The 17,517-nt window shown below is 33.1% G+C and overlaps 1 protein-coding gene and 2 long non-coding RNA genes across 16 annotated transcripts in view; 1 reads left to right on the top strand and 2 right to left on the bottom strand.

Moving 5' to 3' along the window:
- Positions 1 to 17,517, top strand: part of CSMD1 (CUB and Sushi multiple domains 1) — a 1,157,973-nt gene that overhangs the window by 880,192 nt on the left and 260,264 nt on the right. For all 14 annotated transcript variants that reach the window (XM_083828025.1, XM_083828026.1, XM_083828024.1 and 11 more), the window contains 4 exons: positions 3,289 to 3,477; positions 5,189 to 5,305; positions 6,759 to 6,974; positions 10,198 to 10,386. In XM_083828025.1, coding sequence (XP_083684151.1) covers positions 3,289 to 3,477; positions 5,189 to 5,305; positions 6,759 to 6,974; positions 10,198 to 10,386 — 711 coding nt within the window. The remainder of the gene's footprint in view (positions 1 to 3,288; positions 3,478 to 5,188; positions 5,306 to 6,758; positions 6,975 to 10,197; positions 10,387 to 17,517) is intronic.
- The window catches only part of LOC310896118, a 254,818-nt gene that overhangs the window by 80,947 nt on the left and 156,354 nt on the right, over positions 1 to 17,517 (bottom strand). The gene's annotated exons all lie outside the window — the stretch shown is intronic.
- On the bottom strand, positions 1,209 to 10,174 carry LOC310896120. Its single transcript, XR_014581190.1, has 2 exons — positions 8,796 to 10,174; positions 1,209 to 2,933 (listed from the first exon to the last, which is right to left on the bottom strand). It is a non-coding gene; the product is annotated as an uncharacterized lncRNA (long non-coding RNA).

The following is a 17,517-nucleotide window of genomic DNA, read 5'->3' as shown; positions in this document are numbered from 1 at the left end:
AAAGAAGGAGCTTCTTAACATGGAACAGATGACATTTACAAGTATATATGCAGCCTTGCACTTGGAGCTAATTCACCCTTTTAAGATTACAGGGAAGCATTTCTGGTCACTGGAGCTATGTCTGATCCAGTAAGTTAGAAATGCTTGAGTCTTGGCTTCAGTCTTGCAGTCATTTACACAGTTAAAGCCCAAACCCATGCATGATTTTCACCCATGCCAACTAGCATCTTTCCATATAGTAGTGCCTGGGCATAGTTCTAGGGGTAACTTCAGACAGAGACTGTTCTCAAAAGGCAGCAGGGACAAGCCCCTTTTGTTTTGAGGTGCATGAGATTTTAGCTGTATGTATGTTAGTCGAGTCATGCATTAAAATTGGTGCCAGAGAATGGGGTCTCTCTAAATTTAATTCTGTGGCCTCAGTTTCCGATGCTTGAAAGCACATTCTGACATCTGCCTTACCGATGTTCTGGATGAAGCTATAATGATAGCAAAGAATAGCACTCTTGCTTCCAACTGAAGTGCTTCCATTGTTCAAAACATTTTTGAGATTCACTGAATTCACTGAATAATACAGTGACTGCTCCGTAGCTAGCCTTAATGGGGAGCAATGGTTATGGCACCAGCCATGTTTTGGTTTCTGTTTTTATTTTCTTCATCCATTTCATGCAATGAGCACTATTTAAACAATCTCTAAAGAATCTTACACTTTAATATTCCATTTTTCTAATGATTTTAACTATTTGAACTGTGAAGGGGGAAATATAGGTATGTAATATATATGAGTATGTAGTATATGAGACCATATAACTGTTGTTTGCTTTCATGCCTTATAGCAAGATTCATTTCCTCTTCAGAGATCTAATGAGATCCACTAATTAAACCAGTTTCTAAAAATCATTTATAGTTCCATTTGCAAAATATTCATTTTAATAATAAATGAAGCATCTAATACAGCTAACATACTAAAAAGTTGATGAACATTTGAGGAAATGTCAATATTGACAGAGTGAAGTTTTTAAGATGCCTGCTTGTATTTTTCAATTATTCAGTGGGGTGCAACATCTGTTTTGATTGTATTTTTGCAGTTAGCTTTGGGTTGTGTGTTATGTTCCTTTGAAAAGAGAATGATTAAGTTATAGGGTAGAATATTATCTGCTGAAGTAATTCTCACTGCTACATGGAGTGAAGTGAAAGGAGCATTTTTTGAGGGAGCTACTCCTACCTGCTCTTCTTGGGAAGTACTGGAGTATGTAGGGTGGGGGAGGAAAAACATGCATTTCTCATAGACTTTAACCTTGTATTTATTCATCCAATTGTTATAAAAAGTATTAAATCAACTTTTTCAATCCCTGGACCCACAATTTATCACTATGATGCCAAAATTTCTCATGTATAGTTTAAGATCATCTTTTTGTAGTCAGGACTCTCAGCACTGTCCGTTATTAAGTTTGTCTTACGCTATCCCCCATTAAGAAAAAAATCTTTGTCCAAAGAAGCAAAGAAAAATCCCTTCTTTTCATCTATAGGTGATTGCTAAACATTAAATACTGAATATTTTCCACTCAGAATGAAATTCTGTTTCCTGAGCTGACTTTTTCATTTGTACAGCACCATTATCTCAAGCAGGAAGTTGCAAGTTGCTAGGGTAGCCACACCTTTTGGTCTCCTTGCAAAAACCTGAAAAGTTACAGTTTATTATTTCCAAATGAAACCGATAAGAGTTTACGTGACTCAGAATCCCAAAGCAGTTGATGTGTTGGGTAGGGGTTGAAGGGTGCCCAAAGAGACAGGAATTTTAAGTGTGCTGCTGCAGACCTCCATCTACTGTAACATACCTCAAAACACTAAATACAGTTTGTCTCAAAAAAAAAAAAATGTTTATTAAAGTTAAAATTTCATCCACAATCAATATTTATTTAGGCCACATACACTGCAGAATATTGTAGACTTAAAAAGGTTCTTTGATTCTATATTAAGCCTTTTAAGCCAGGTGAAGGGAATCTGGCTTCCCTTCTGCAATGCACTGTATGCATTAAGAACATGCAGTCAAGACTAAAAGAAGCATTTATTTAGAATTTAAGAAGGTGCCTTATGGGAGGGATACCTCATGAAAACTAGATCACAAGCTTTCAAATCTGAATTCATAACTGAAAAATAGCTGAAGGGTACAGGGAATATTTCTCTGAGAAAGGTAGAATCATTATTTATGTTATTTTTGGTTGTAGTCCTGCTTCCAACCCTCATATCCATAATTCTAAAACCTTTACTTTATGCCCACATAAATCATTTTTTTCCTTATCTTTTTAATCCTTCTACTTAATTCCTAAGGTTATGTGGTAGTCCTGGAAAAATAATGAACTTCCATTTGATGTTTGGTGTTTTTTTTTTTCTTTTTTCTCTTCCTTGTTCAGTGTATAGCTGCAGGTTTATTTATCATGCACTGTTCAAACTTTTTCGTAAGACATAATTACTAAACACCTGTCACATAAGAGTTATGCAACTATATAACCTATATTAATTATCTTTCTATTTTTGATGCATTGGATTGTATGTGTAAGATTTAACAAGTGGTTTCTTAGTTTATCCATTACATTTTTTGATACTGTGCTTTTTGTTAAGTCAAATAGCCATTACTCCAACAGAAGAAAGTTGCATTGTCCCACAGTATCAGAAATGTAATAGACGAAATGGAATAATTAAATATGATTTATATACTAGATTGGATGTTAGGAAAGGATTCTTCACTGAGAAGGGCACTGGAACAGGCTGCCTAGGGAAGCGGTCACGGCACCGAGCCTGCTGGAGCTCAAGAAGCATTTGGACAGCACTGTCAAACACAGGGTCTGATTTTTGGGTGGTTGGTCCTATGTGGAGTCAGGAGTTAGACTCGGTGATCCTTGTGAGTCCCTTCCATCTCAGGATATTCTATGATTCTATGAAAAGAGAAAATTGAGTATTAATTCTTTGAACCTTTATATCTTCCTGTAGTTGCAGATGTTCAGTGCATACATTGGCACTTTTTTTCATTGTTTGATCAAATATACAGCTCCAATTTTTTTCCTTCTTAACTTGGGCTTCTCTGTTCTGTGAGATTTAAAATTTAAAAAACTGCTCTTCAATAGCTAGAAACAGTCCTTTATATCCCACACCAGTGCTCAGGCAATGCTAAGAAGTATCTTTTGGGGTCTATTTCTTCTGTCTTACTTACTCTTTTAGTGTTTTGTTTATGATTTTTTATGTTTACTATCTGAAAAAGGGGAGGAAATAAATTAAACCTGTGTATTTCAGGTGTTACTCTGGAATCAGATTCCTGCCTTGACCCAGGGATTCCTGTGAATGGCCATCGCCATGGTAACAACTTTAATATCCGCTCTACAGTAACTTTTAGCTGTGATCCGGGATATACCCTGAGTGATGAAGAACCACTCATATGTGAACGAAACCATCAGTGGAATCATGCATTACCCAGCTGTGACGGTAAGTGTCAAGTTCTTTGGGTGGCATCATTTAAGTCCAAAAAAGTTAATCTCTTATTTTCAAGATCTAATTAAGCCTATTATTATGACTACCTACCTTCAATCACACCAAAATCCGTATTTTTATAAAATGATTTTATTGTTAATAAAAGCTATACTTCACATCTCTGTATTAACTTTCAAATACTATAAATGAGAAGTGAAATTTACAGGTATATATTAATAGAAACATTACAAATCTGCAGTTTAGTAACTGCAGAAAAAGCAAGACATTGAGAAGTTGGAGAACAATAAAACTATATTTAGAGCTGTATTTTTTATGTGCTTCTAAATTTTCTAGTGTTAGTGGTAGATAGAAGTGGTAAAACCGGAAAATGGGTATGCATGTGCTCTTGTTATTGTAGGAAAGCAAGTTTCTCTTTATAGATGGGTAGAACTGGGTTTAACTTGGTTAGAAAAGTAGTAGAAATAGAGAATGTTTTGGGACATATGCAATATGAAGCTGTCTACATCTTTCTTTAAAAAAAATGCTGAACTATGCTAGCAAATATTTCTGTGCTCTTTTTATCATACCATACATTTACTGTGGTTTTATTCATTCATATTCTCCTTCATGCTTATGTGCAGTAGTACATTTATGCAGGCAAAACCAGGCTAAAACATTTCTTCTACTTATTTTTAAACATATGTCTAAAATACATAAATTTAAAATAAATAAACTTTAACAAACTCCTTAGTCTGATAAGAAATGAAAAACCATAGCCATAATGCCAGCATTATAGCTGTGCGTACATGTATGTGTGTAGAACTTCTGAAGGTGTATTGCACAGTTTGTCATGTATATTTGCCATAGTTCATGACAAGGTTTATCCTTCTGTGTGGAGAAGAAGACTAAAAGCATCTTAATGCTTTACTGTTGTATTTTAAAATATTTAGTTTATTAAAATTTGAAAGAACATAAAAAGCTGGACAGCTACAGATGAAAGAAAAGCACAGCCATGCTGTATTTATGAGATCAGTGAGTAATTCAGCAATGCAAATCTTTATTTTACTTTAATTAATTTGCCATGCAAATTGGATCAGTCTAGTTTAGCAAAATGCTTATATGCATAAAATTTTTCTATCATAGTACTTGTGTCTTTCAAAATACTTATGAAGGGAAAATCTGAACCTGTGAGAGGAAAATACTTATTTTTTCCCTGAATGTCACAAAAGAAATCAAATAGCAAAAATGCTTTTCTATTCTTTGAAGAAAAATACATTTTGTTTCTTATACTTTTTGTTTGATGAAAACGGAATGAAATGAAGTATGTAGTCCAAGAAAGTTAACTGTAAGATATATGGTTTCTGAGTGAGTTCAACAAAACAAAACAAAACAGTACTTCTAAATACTGCTACAATAGGAATTTGTATATTCTGGAACATGGATTTACTTATTTTGGTATCCCGCCAACTAACAGAAGATGTCGTAGAGGAAAAATAAAATTCCGTTAAAAGACTACTTTAAGAATAAACAAATTGTTGTCAAACATGAATGTCATGGCTTCAGACAAATTAACTTCCTAGTTTAATACTTGACCCTATTTTTCTATTTTTAGAGTAGTTAAAGAAGTGAAGAGTGAACTTTTTTTTTTTTTTTTTTAATTAAAAACAGGACTTCCTGTATGACTTCTGTTTTGTTTTCCTTTTTTTTTTTTTTTTTTTCTATTAAGCATTATGCGGCGGATACATTCATGGAAAGAGTGGAACTATTCTTTCTCCAGGTTTTCCTGATTTTTATCCAAACTCTTTAAACTGCACTTGGACTATTGAAGTGTCACATGGCAAGGGTAAGAATCTAATATGAATTGCATATTTATATGTAATCTCTGTGTTTTATAAATTCAAAAAAGCAAAATGTCATTTATGAATCCGCTCAAATCATTGTTTTCTGCCGTTCTTTTGAGGTTCACAAAATGAATGTCTTCAAATGTTGTAATCTTTTTAATTTGTGTTTATTTTGGAAAATAAATGCTCTTTTAGCAGTGACCTGGAGTAATGTGTTTTAGTTTCTCTTAGAAAATTGGACAGAAATTAGAAGAGCCAAAATATATGAAAATAATGTTGTTGCTTGTTAAATAAAACTAGAGGACTAAGTGAAAGTTTCCAGGGCCTTATTGATAGCTCTTCTCCAATATTAATCATGAAACAGCAGATTTGATCTGTGTATTAGTAACCGTAGATTTCAGACTCAAATCATGAAGCTTAAAAGCTTAAATTAATAAAAATTATATATCTTTATGTTGTATACACAGTGGAGTAACATTTGGGTGTGCTTAGCAGCTTATCCATTGGGGAAATGGATAGAAGAAGCAAGGGGAAAAATAGATAAATTAATTAAATAATTAGTAAAGCTTAGGAAGTACAGATGATGCTATATATCACTGAATCAAAATATAATGAAAATGTTCCTCTATCAGCCTTCTATGGCAAGAAAAGTCTTTGTTATGTGTGATATTAGTCTGAGAGGTATATTGGAAGTTTCTACTATTCAAAATCTTCTTACAGACTGTTTTTTTTTATTTAATGCTTGCGTGGCATTTTCAAATTTGAAGTGTGTGAGAAGATTTTCTAAGAAGACTGTTGCTCCCCACAGTAAATAATCATATTTTAAAAGTTAACTGTAATGGAAAATTCAATTCATTTCTGGACTGGAAGTTGGCAATTGGAAAAGTAGTCACTTCTTGAGTAGTGACCTAGCTAATGTGAACCTGTATATATTGAAGACTGTACATAAAACTTGTGTCATCTTGGTCCTTGTGTATAGGCAGTTGCTAAAGTTCAGAGTAAAAAGCAAAATCGTATCCGAGGAAATGCAAAAAATAAAGCATGAATACAAAAATATAGCTGATTATTAAAGTAGAACTCCTAATTTAATAGTGAGTTGATGACAGAGATTAGAAATAAAAGAAATACAGAAGCTTACAGAGTAAACTCTGTACAATAAAATTTAGATTTTCAGAGTGCTGTATACAAATAACACTGAATCCTATGAATTATTTTACAGGAGTTGGTGATTTATGGTGAGCTAAACAAATACCCCCAATGCACAAACTGATTGGTTGAGTCTATTTGCTTTCTGGAGTTTTTGTTCTCTGAATTTCAGGTTTTGATTCCATGTATGACCTTTCCTAAAAATCTTCTCATATCATTTAAGTTTTACTTTCTGTGTAAACTACATAACGGAAGAGAAAAACTTCCTGTTAAATCCTTTTCTTTTCTCCCTTTTTAATATGTTTAAAGGTGTACATTTGGTTTTTCATACCTTTCATCTTGAGAGCTCTCATGACTACTTGCTCATAACTGAAGATGGCAGCTTCACAGAACCAGTAGCCAGGTTAACTGGCTCAGTCTTACCCCCTACTATTAAAGCTGGCCTCTTTGGAAATTTTACTGCACAGCTTCGATTTATATCTGATTTTTCAATTTCTTATGAAGGCTTCAACATTACGTTTTCAGGTAAGATATTCCAACCTGCTAAGTGTCCAGAAATTGTTTCCAAGGTAATATTTTAACTTGCAGATAGCAAAAATGTTATGAAACACCAGTAAAGAAGTTGAAAGAAATATACCGTCTGTATCTTAGAAGGCTGGCTACGATTTATTAAGGTGGCTAACATTTAGAAGATGATGATGATGAGATGCTTTTAAGGAATTTTCCCTGTTTCCAGAGAACCAGTGAAAAAGAGGTTTGGAGGAAAATGGAGGAAAAAAAATACACAAAGAAGACTAAAAGAAACTTCAGACAAAAGAATCTAACAAGCTGTTTCACTAAAAGAAGGACAGAAACTGTAAATAAAGAGCAGCATGCTAACTCGGAGTCACAGTGGAATTTAAATAAATTAATTTTGGAATGGAAAAAAAGACATTTATATAAATAAGTTAATGAAGGTGTATTAGGTGTTGATAAATGCAGTTCTGATAATTTTTAAAAACTCTTTAAGAGAATTGATAAAGATTGCTAATGCTTATTTACAGTCTTTTAAAATTAGACTACATATAAAATATATTTCTCAAGAATTTTCTTTGCCTATCTCTGTTACTAGAGTGTGGAATATTTACAGATGCATGTACGAATGAATCAGCCACTAGTTAAGATGCTTGTGCTCATGGATATTCTGTGGGAGAAACACATAAGGAACTAATATATCTGACTCTCGTACATCATTGTTCAAGAACTGAAAAACAATAAACATGTTTTATCTGAAGTCTGGCAGTGTTGCACTAGACCTATAGATGCACTGTTTACAAATACTGTAGTTCAGCTTATTTAAAAAAAAATGATTAGAGCGATAGTGTTGTATTTTCTCATACGAATTGATGAATATTTTTTCTGGATACTTTAAACTAACCAAATTAGAAGTCAACAGTTCAATAAGTTTGAATGCAAATGCATTTTTTTTTCTCTTATATTTTATTTATAAATAACTTAAAATGGTAGATGGCCATTTGTAGAAAAATACACAAAATATTATTATGGATGTAAAAGGGAAAATTGTAGAGTAATTAAATAGATGTATCAGAAGTTTTCAAACATAGGCAAAGTTTCATGCCCTATCTGCAACAAGTACACACATAGATAGCCATCATAAGTCATCATTTATATTAAATAAGTATTTTCAGAAATATTATCAATCACATTAATTTTATGGCACAAGTGAATAAGTCTTTTCTTGTTTTCAAATGACCAGAATGTATTTTGCCATAGTAAGCAGTGTTTAGTGAAAGACCTTAATCTATTTTGAATATCACCTAATACAGAAATTTCCCCACTAAGCACTGAATTGATTCCAGATAAATCTATACAAGAGATAGAAAAGAAATTTTTAATCCTTCCATGAAAATTTTTGATTTTATTTTTTATTTAGTTGTAATACATATGAACTGTTTTGTTTTGCTCTACCTTTTGAAAGCAACTTTTGACAGCAGAGTGACTAAACTGCTAAGTTTATTCTACAAGTATTATCTTGGCTTCATTTTGAAAGAAAAAATCAAAAGTAGCAATGACAACCTTTACAAGTTGCATGCATAAAAAAATAAACTTTTAGTTAAAAACACAAATAGATTTTTTTATTCATCCTGTAACACATGAGACACATGAACTGGTATGCATGGAAATTGCATTCTGATTTTGATGACCATCAGTGAAAAGAACTTGATTAATATATCTTCCATGTAACTGTGCATTCCTTGTTAAGTATATCTTAGTGATGTTTGTTTATCATAGAATTATAAAAACAATTCTTATCAGAAGGGACTTCAGTAGGTCATTGAAACCAACCTGCTGTTCAAAGCTGGATTAGGTATGAGATCAAACCAGGTTGCTAATGTTTTTGTGAAGGAGGATCTTGAAAACCTTCCACTGCACTACTTCTCTCGAAAACGTGTTTTTACTTGCATCCAGCTGGAAACAGTTTTATTAAGTATTTCAACTTATGCTTATCGTCTGTCATCTTCCCACCACCTGGGGAAAGTGAATAGCACTTAAATGCTATTCATTCCATGCTGCAAAACAATTTTTTTAACATATTTTAATCTAATGTATATAATAAATATGTAGCAATAATTTAATAATGTTATAAATAGCAATAAATAATAAAAATAGTAATAAATAAATAGCAATGAATAATAGCAATAAATAATAAAATAATATGTTAATATTATTATTATACTAACAACAATAATAAATCAAAAATAATTATTTAATTATTCCTATGATTATAGAGACAACAATATATACAGGAGAAAGTGCAGAGTAGTTCCATATCCAGCACAAAGGGATAGAGAAAGACACAGTATTTTTTTATTATTATTATTATTTTTATAATTCCCAGTTTCTTGTAAACGTAAAATAAACTGAAAGTTGTATTATGATATTAGTCTATCATCCCCTCTGAGAATTACAAGAATTCCAGGACATGTATTGTTCTGTATACATGTACTGTCAGTTAAACAGATTATTTAAGTAACGGTGAAAAAAAAAATTACACACTTTAGGAAGCATTTGAGGACTTCAGTTTTACTACTTCTTACTTCTTTTTGTTCCTATAGATTTGCAAATTCTGTGAATTTATTCCTGGTTCATAGTTACAAAAGAGAAAATAAATCCAGACACTTTGAAACTTAATATATATATATATATTTAATTTCAGTTAGGTGACATCTGTATGATTTCTAAAAGGCACGTGAATAGTTTGTTATTTAAATAGTATAGTTTTACTTGAAAAACAGAAGTGCATTTTTTGAAAATGTGGTCATATGTCTTTTTATTCACCTGACATTTCATTTGATTTTTTGTTAGATTTTCTTCATACATAATGAATTTTTAAACTGTAAATCTCACTTCTAAAGCTGTTTGGGAGTTCAGATCAAATGAACCAAGAATAATATACAGAGGATGTAATTAAAGAAAATTATAGTAAACCACTTAGAGTACAAGCTGATTACAGACCTTCAAAATTAGGAAAATAAATGTAGTGTAGGTGGGACACAATAGATACATAATTACTGTATATATAGCCATAATAAAAATATAGAAATGGTGCTATTTTAAATAGAGAAAATGGCTCTGAAATACTTGTTTTTCAAGTGATGCATACTGACAAAATGCAACTCATTTGACAAGGTTTTTTTTCTTCCCCATGTGAACAATTTGTCCTATATATATGTTTTATTGTCTGCAGAATATGATCTGGAACCATGTGATGATCCTGGTGTTCCTGCCTTCAGCAGGCGAATTGGCTTTCAGTTTGGTGTTGGAGATTCCTTGATCTTTTCTTGTTTCCCTGGATATCGCTTGGAAGGTGCTAATAAACTTACCTGCCTGGGTGGTGGTCGGCGTGTATGGAGTGCACCTCTGCCAAGGTGTGTGGGTAGGTGGTCACATGCTTTCATTTCATTCATCAAATCGTTATTAGCACATGGCATGTTTCAGAATATTGGGTAGAGAACAAAGTACTTGGGTTGAAAGGATTGATCCCCAAGCTGTAGAAACTTTACTCAGTGCAAGATATAAGTACTCCATGTCTTTTTTTACTTAGAGAACAAAAAGAAGAGGAATAGTAAGAATCATGGTAGAAAGTAATATCAGAATGTCTTGTGAGATAAAATGTAAATGTAATAATTGAACTGTATGTGCCCTTATTAAGATATAAATTTCATACTTTGTCTTTCAGGGTACAGAAACAATGTTTAGAGCTCTTAGGTGAAAACAGCCTTTATAACAGTACCCCAGATGATTTTAAGGGTGTTTATTATTGTAACTCTGAACATTTATTTTATTTTTTTACAGTTTATAAGCTATACACTGTATTGCAGTATCTAAAGTGTAATTTTTAAATGAATGTACTGTTGTTAAAAATCATAACTATATGCTCAAAGTGGGTAAATAGGTCTTTTTTGTGAGCAGTGTTGGGACTGGATTTTATAAAATTTGTACTGTTGCTGTAGTTGATTGATGAGATAGTTTTATCACCAGTATATGAAGTGAGTCTGATAGCTACTATTGACATAAGACTTCTGAAATGTCATGTAATTCCACACACCTACCTGTAAATGGATTGCAATAAGAGGGCTATTTAAATACATTTTTCTTTCATTAAGGGAGACACTCAACTTTGGCATGATTTTTTTGCTTCTTATAAAAGCACATACATCTATATCTGAAAAAAAGTTGTAGGTCCTACATTGTAAATACTCATAGAATACATATATATAGTTTTTTATGGCAAAAAGGAAAGTATTTGTAATTATGTTTTAATGACCTGGGCTTATTTAACCAATTAGAGAGAAGCCAACATTGTATGGCGTTTACCATTAAATATGTATATATACATATACAAATATATATATAATTTAAGTCTTAGGCTATTTTCAGCTAGCTTCTTAATGCTGTTTGACTGTGAATGTTGGCTAACCAAGTACACATCATCATATATCAACTTAATATGTGCAAATTTCACTATAAGAATATTCACATACTCACCTTGAATGTAGCATTTTAGTTTTCCTAATTTTTAAGAGCGCTCTGCTGTTCTATAGCTGTCCATGCATGCAAATAGAAAATTCGCTGCTTACTTCTGGGTTCTTAAACAAAAGATGACTGTTAATTGTGCAATATTACAATTCTTAATAGTTAAGCTTAATCAAGATATCATTAGGATATACCCATATGCAATTAAAACTGAATATAAAAACTCTTTCTACTGCATGTTGTTTTACTGTTATGGTTGCTTGTTAATGATGTTATTTGAAGTAGCTGATTCTGATGCAGTCAGTAATGTATGAATGAAAGTATTAACATAAAAGATTATTTCTAAACAAATCACTGTTTTGAAGAGTGACAGAAAAAAGGTAGGTCTTTAAGAAAGAAAAAAAAAATTCTACATGATAACAATATCTGTTATTCCTTTCTACAGAATGAGCCAGTTTAAAAATATGATTCTTTGATTCTTTATAAACAAAAATATACAATGAGAAAAGTATTTGTATGTGTAAACAATGGCAATCTCAATCTCAAAAAAAAAAATCAATCCAAACCAACCCACCAAACAAACAAAAATCCACAATACTAGATGACTGGGTATTGTGACCAAATAGGAGACACAAAGAGATACCAGATAGGAAGCTGCAAACTTATTTTCTAACTCCCCAGAGGATAAGTATATGTCTGTCAGCAGCTATCGTATACCAAAAAGTTAGCTGGTTCTGGTACTATGGGTTGAATACAGATTATTAGCCTGCAGGTATTTTTTAGTTGGTGGGATTCAGATTCCAAACATTTGAATTTCACTATTTTCAATGTAGTTTTGGACTTGGTAACTTAAGTCAATAAAGTCAAGATAGAAAGCCTAGATTTTGGTGTCCATTTTACAGTCAGAAGAATCAGTCTCCAGACATCCTTTAGATGCCTAAATAAAGGAAATTACTTCCATTGGAAATTAAACTTCCACAAGTCTGATGGTCTATTTTCATTTTAAGTAAGCTTTCATTTTTTCCAATATATTTTCCTCTATTTTTAAGTAATATTATACATTTGTAAAGTTATTTGCGTCTGTTCCCAAATTCATTAGTTATCATTTTTATATCCAAGGTTAGAGATATTTGTTTCAATAAGAGAAAATTTAGTGAGTACACTGAAATGAATATGGCTTAGTTTATATTACTGGAAGAAAGGAATAACTATGATGAAGTTCCATATACTTAGAATTATGCTACAATAATAAGATTGTTGTTGTTGAAGGCTTTATTCAAAATTACCATCTTGTAAACTTAACTTTGTAAAATGGAAATTTTTGTTTTATATTATTCATTTTCATGTCTGAATGTGTGCTCAATTTATTGTTCAATTTTATTCATGTGTCATTTGAATATATATATTTTAAATATATATTTTGAACCATTTGAACCAAATATATATTTTTTTATGGAACATTTAAGTATCATGCTCAACCACACAAGAGGCTCAGAAAGTTATAATTTTCAATATGCAAATTAAATATGAAATTGTTTTTCCAGTTACATGTCTTCTCAATACTTGTTATGAGACATAAATTTAATTTTCTTTGAACAGAAGTAAAAGTGCGTGTCTGCAGTACACTAACTAGCAGGAAAATCTGTATTATTTCCTGTAAAATTTCATATCTTATTTGATGTATGGAATCTTTTGGAAGTTATAGTTCTTGGGAAGTTCAGGTTATTCACTTTTTTTTGTTGTTACTTTTCTTTTTCTGGTGGGCTCCTCTGCATTCCTCTCAAAAACATGTTTGTTTTAGTTCAGATTAAAAATAATAATAATAATAGACTATTAGTAGTATTTAAGTGTACTGATCTGCAGGAATACTGTTATTTTGTGATGAAGAAAATACATGTAATATTATTGTCTTATATTTTATTTTTATTAATGTTTTTATATTTTAGAAAAACTTTCCTCCACATTGTACAGTAATACTAAGAGATTCGTACCTGATATTTTGAAAATGCTCATGGAATTATTCCACATAATGTAGATTACATATTGCAAAGTTGCAAAGGTTACCAAGTGTCAATTTAAATTAATGATGCATCAGCCATTGAATTACCCATGAACCTACAGGTCTAATTTAACCATTTACATTGTCAGACAAAAATATGCATACATCTTCTCCCAAGCATAATTTAGATACATATCCAATCACAAGAATAAATGATGAGTCTGTAATTCATATAGAAAGGAAATTTATTTTCTGAGAGCTCAACATTTCCTTTTTGTTCTAGTTGTGCTCGGTTTTGAATCCATTTATAGATTAGTTACAGGACACGTCATTAAATCCATGTACAAGACCCTAATTTCTAATTGATCAAGAAACCTTTTTATAAACTATGCATAGATGTTTGGCACTTATCTAAAACAGTATTCTGTATAACTCTTTTATCTCTATGAAGAAAATTCCGTTTCTAAGAGTGTATCAGACCAGAGAGATAAAACATATTTGAGAGTCAAGGGCCACGTCCAAATCACCTGAATTCTGAGGGCATTTCAGAAACCTGAAAGGAGGGTTTGGACTCCTTGGAAAGTGTGAAAGAGTATGTGTAAACACTTGTTCTCAAAGCAGGTGTGTCAACATCTTGAGACTTGCATATTATCTTAGTGTAGTACTACTCTGTCTTCCCACTGAAAGAGCAAGCAGAGCCAGCGGCTACCCCTATGGTGCCAGGAGCAAGGACGCAGTATTCATCAAGCCTCTCTTGTTGCCAGTGTGGGCCAGAAAATAATTAGAGTGAAGATTGTAACAATAATCTCTTCTACTGTAAACAAAAAATAGCCCATATCATGGGAGTGCTCTCAAGTACCTCTCTGTTCTTCCCCAGAACCAAGTCTGCCAAGGAGTGATGCAGGCTTTGATAACAGATGGTGTGTTTGCTTGGTACACCTATTATGAAGCTCATTGATTTGGAGGGAAAATATACCTGAAGGTATTTCTGATACTCCATTTAGGTCTTGGTCTGTTTACATTCTTAACACCAGTTAGTGAGGTTGCAGCCCTCCAAGTCAAGTAAGGGAGTCATCCAGTGAGAAAAATATTTTCTAAAAATAATTCTTCAGCCACCCTTATGATCAATCAAAAGAGTAGTTAAAGCTATAAATGTAGGAAACCAGAGTATTAAAAGAGATCTTTCAGGAAGGAATGATGCAACTAAGAAAAATACAAGGAAAGATGCTCTGCCAAGCAGCTTAGTGGAACTGAGGTGGAAAGATGCAGTCAGTGCCCTTCAGTTCAAGCTACTTTCATATTTTTCTCAGCACCAAGAATGTTTACAAAGGTCTTATTTCTTGTTGCTATGACACCTAAAACATTAGGAATGAAGATATCCTCTTCTCTTGATGAGTAGTTCACACAAAGACAACTTCCTTCTCAAAAGGGGGAAAAGAAAATACTTGCCCTGATATCTGCTGGCTTTACAGCGTACATTCAGAAATTAAATCTAGTCTTAACTCAGTGGCACAAAGTTGCAAGTACATAGTTCAATAGTCTCTAGGGTATTTCTTCCTCATTATCATTTCTACACTGTCCAAACTCATCTACATGATATATACACACCAGCCTTTATATATCAACAAAGTTTTTTTAGGTCTTTTTAGGACATATGGTAATATTTACTTTAATGACTCTTTTAATCAGATTCAGGATGAAAGGCCTTCAAATTTAATTGCATTTAATTTATAGACTAAACATTTACCCAAACAAATACTAATTTCTGTCGCAGAATGTGTACTCAGATTCATCTGCTGGTAAAAAAAAAAAGATAAAAAAAAATAAACAACAATAAACCATCAGAGCTTCCAAAGCTATTGACTTTCACCCTTCTATATCCAAGTAAGTAATTTCAAATCTTTCCTCCAGGGTTCATCTCTAATATATTCTGAAATTTTCATGGTCAGAGAACCATTTGTGCTTTCTCTTCATTTCTTCTCCTTTAAAGAGTCATTTTTCAGGTCAGGCAAAAGCAGAGCTTGGGAGATCTGGTTAGCCTAACATCATGACCCTGTCATTTTTAGTCAAAGACTTTGAGTCCCATAGGGACAGCAATATCATAATTTTCACTGGACTTCCTTTCCATGCTGTGCAGGACCCTGATCTTCAAAGGTTTTTATCTGAGTGACTGGAAGTTGGTTGGTTCTCAGAATAAGGCAAAATCCCTTCTTCAGTAAGGAACCTGCTAGTACACAGCAAAAAGGACACTGCCAGGTCTATCTACAAAATTATATAGAAGTTCATAAATAGGTGTCCTTGTACATCTTATTTCCCAATGACAACCCTTTCTCTCTTATCCTTGTTTACATTCTGAACTTTCAGTTAGAATGACTTTAGTGTTTATCTCAGCCATGTACCTCAAGTGGTTATACAGCATTATTCTAGCTCGTAATAATCAGTTTTGAAAACTAGCTAGGATTTCCATCTTGGTCATCACCCTATTTCTGTGTCCTCCAGTAGGACCTCTCCCGTCTGGCTTGAAAGCAGTTTGTGCCTACAGCCACCTACTTAAACTATAATTACTGATGAAAAGAGCCTTGCTGTTTATAATTAAAAAGTGTGGAGGAGGTTCACGGCCTTAGGGTTGACTCCCTTGTTACTGCTTAAAGAACAGACATGATAATTACCCAAGGTGGTGTCCAATTTCCTCATCTCAGAAGATTAAAATTCTTCTTTTTTTTTTTTTTCCTCTTAGAGCTGTTGTTGTGGGTTAACCCCAGTAGGCAGATAAGCCCCCCATAGCTGCTTACAAAATTCCCACCAGTGGGATGAGGGAGAGAATCAGAAGAGTAGAAGTGAGAAAATGTATGGGTCGAGACAAAGAGAGTTTAATACATAAAGCAAAAGTTGCATGTGCAAGCAAAGTAAGATGAGGAATTCATTCACTATTTCCTATTGGCAGGCAGATGTTTAGCAATTCTGAGGAAAGCAGGGCTTCATCACACTTAATAGTTACTTGGGAATTAACTCCAAACTCCAAGGTCCCCCTTCCTCCTTCTTTCTTGTTACCCCCAGCTTTTATTGCTGAGCACATCATATGGTATGTGACATCCCCTTGGTCATCTGGGGGCAGCTGTCCTGGCTGTGTCCCCTCCCAGCTTCTTGTGAACCCACAGCCCACTTGCAGATGGGGCATCATGGGAAGCAGAGGCCTTGACTCTGTGTAAGCACTGCTCAGCAATAGTTAAAGCATCGGTGTTTTATCAACACTTCTTTTCTTAAATCTAAAACACAGCATTATATGAGTCTCTACAAAGAAAATCAACTATATCCCAGCCTAAACCAGTACCTTTGTGGAACACTTTCTCCTGAGGAAACAACTCTCCATACTTTAGCTATCTGCTGAATCCTCTGAGTTTACATTGTCATGATGTGGCTTTTCAGGAGGACCCCTTCCTTTCCACCCCTCAAACTAACAGTAGAAAGACTGGGATTGCCAATCTCCTCACAGAAATTTTCACATTCTGCATTTTTTTTTTTTTTAAAAAAAAAGAAAGGTAGTGGAGTCATCCATAAAGAAATACCATTTCTTGTAAGAACTTACTCAAAAGCACTCAAGTAAAAATGACAATTTCTCTGTCAAATGTACTAGTAGTTGATATCTGCAGATGATACACTTCAATCACTTTTTTGCACAAGAGTACTAACTATTTCCCGGATTTCTACATAGAGTCATTGCATTTGGAAGAGCTATCCTGTGATTTTTACTTATCTAGTGACTGAAAAGACTCCAGGTATCCTACAGCAAGGACTTTCTGCAGTTATCCACAGTATAAAGGACACAGACAGTCTTTTGAAGGAAAAAGATTGTCTGGCTACCTTTATGTAACTGTTCTTTCGGATACGTTGTCTAAAAGTGTATTCATAGTGTCCTCTTTCACTCCTTTCCTCAAAGTTTAGTGTAGCTGAGAGGAATGTGAGATTGAGGGAAATGGAGAGAAACACTCTACTTCTGTGTAATTTTGTGTGATGCACAGAATTAATAGAATA

Source organism: Anser anser (assembly GCF_964211835.1).
Source record: "Anser anser genome assembly, chromosome: 3".
NCBI classification, from domain to species: domain Eukaryota; kingdom Metazoa; phylum Chordata; class Aves; order Anseriformes; family Anatidae; genus Anser; species Anser anser.
Note: the sequence above shows the minus strand (reverse complement) of the source record. Positions and strands in the feature narration are given on the sequence as shown.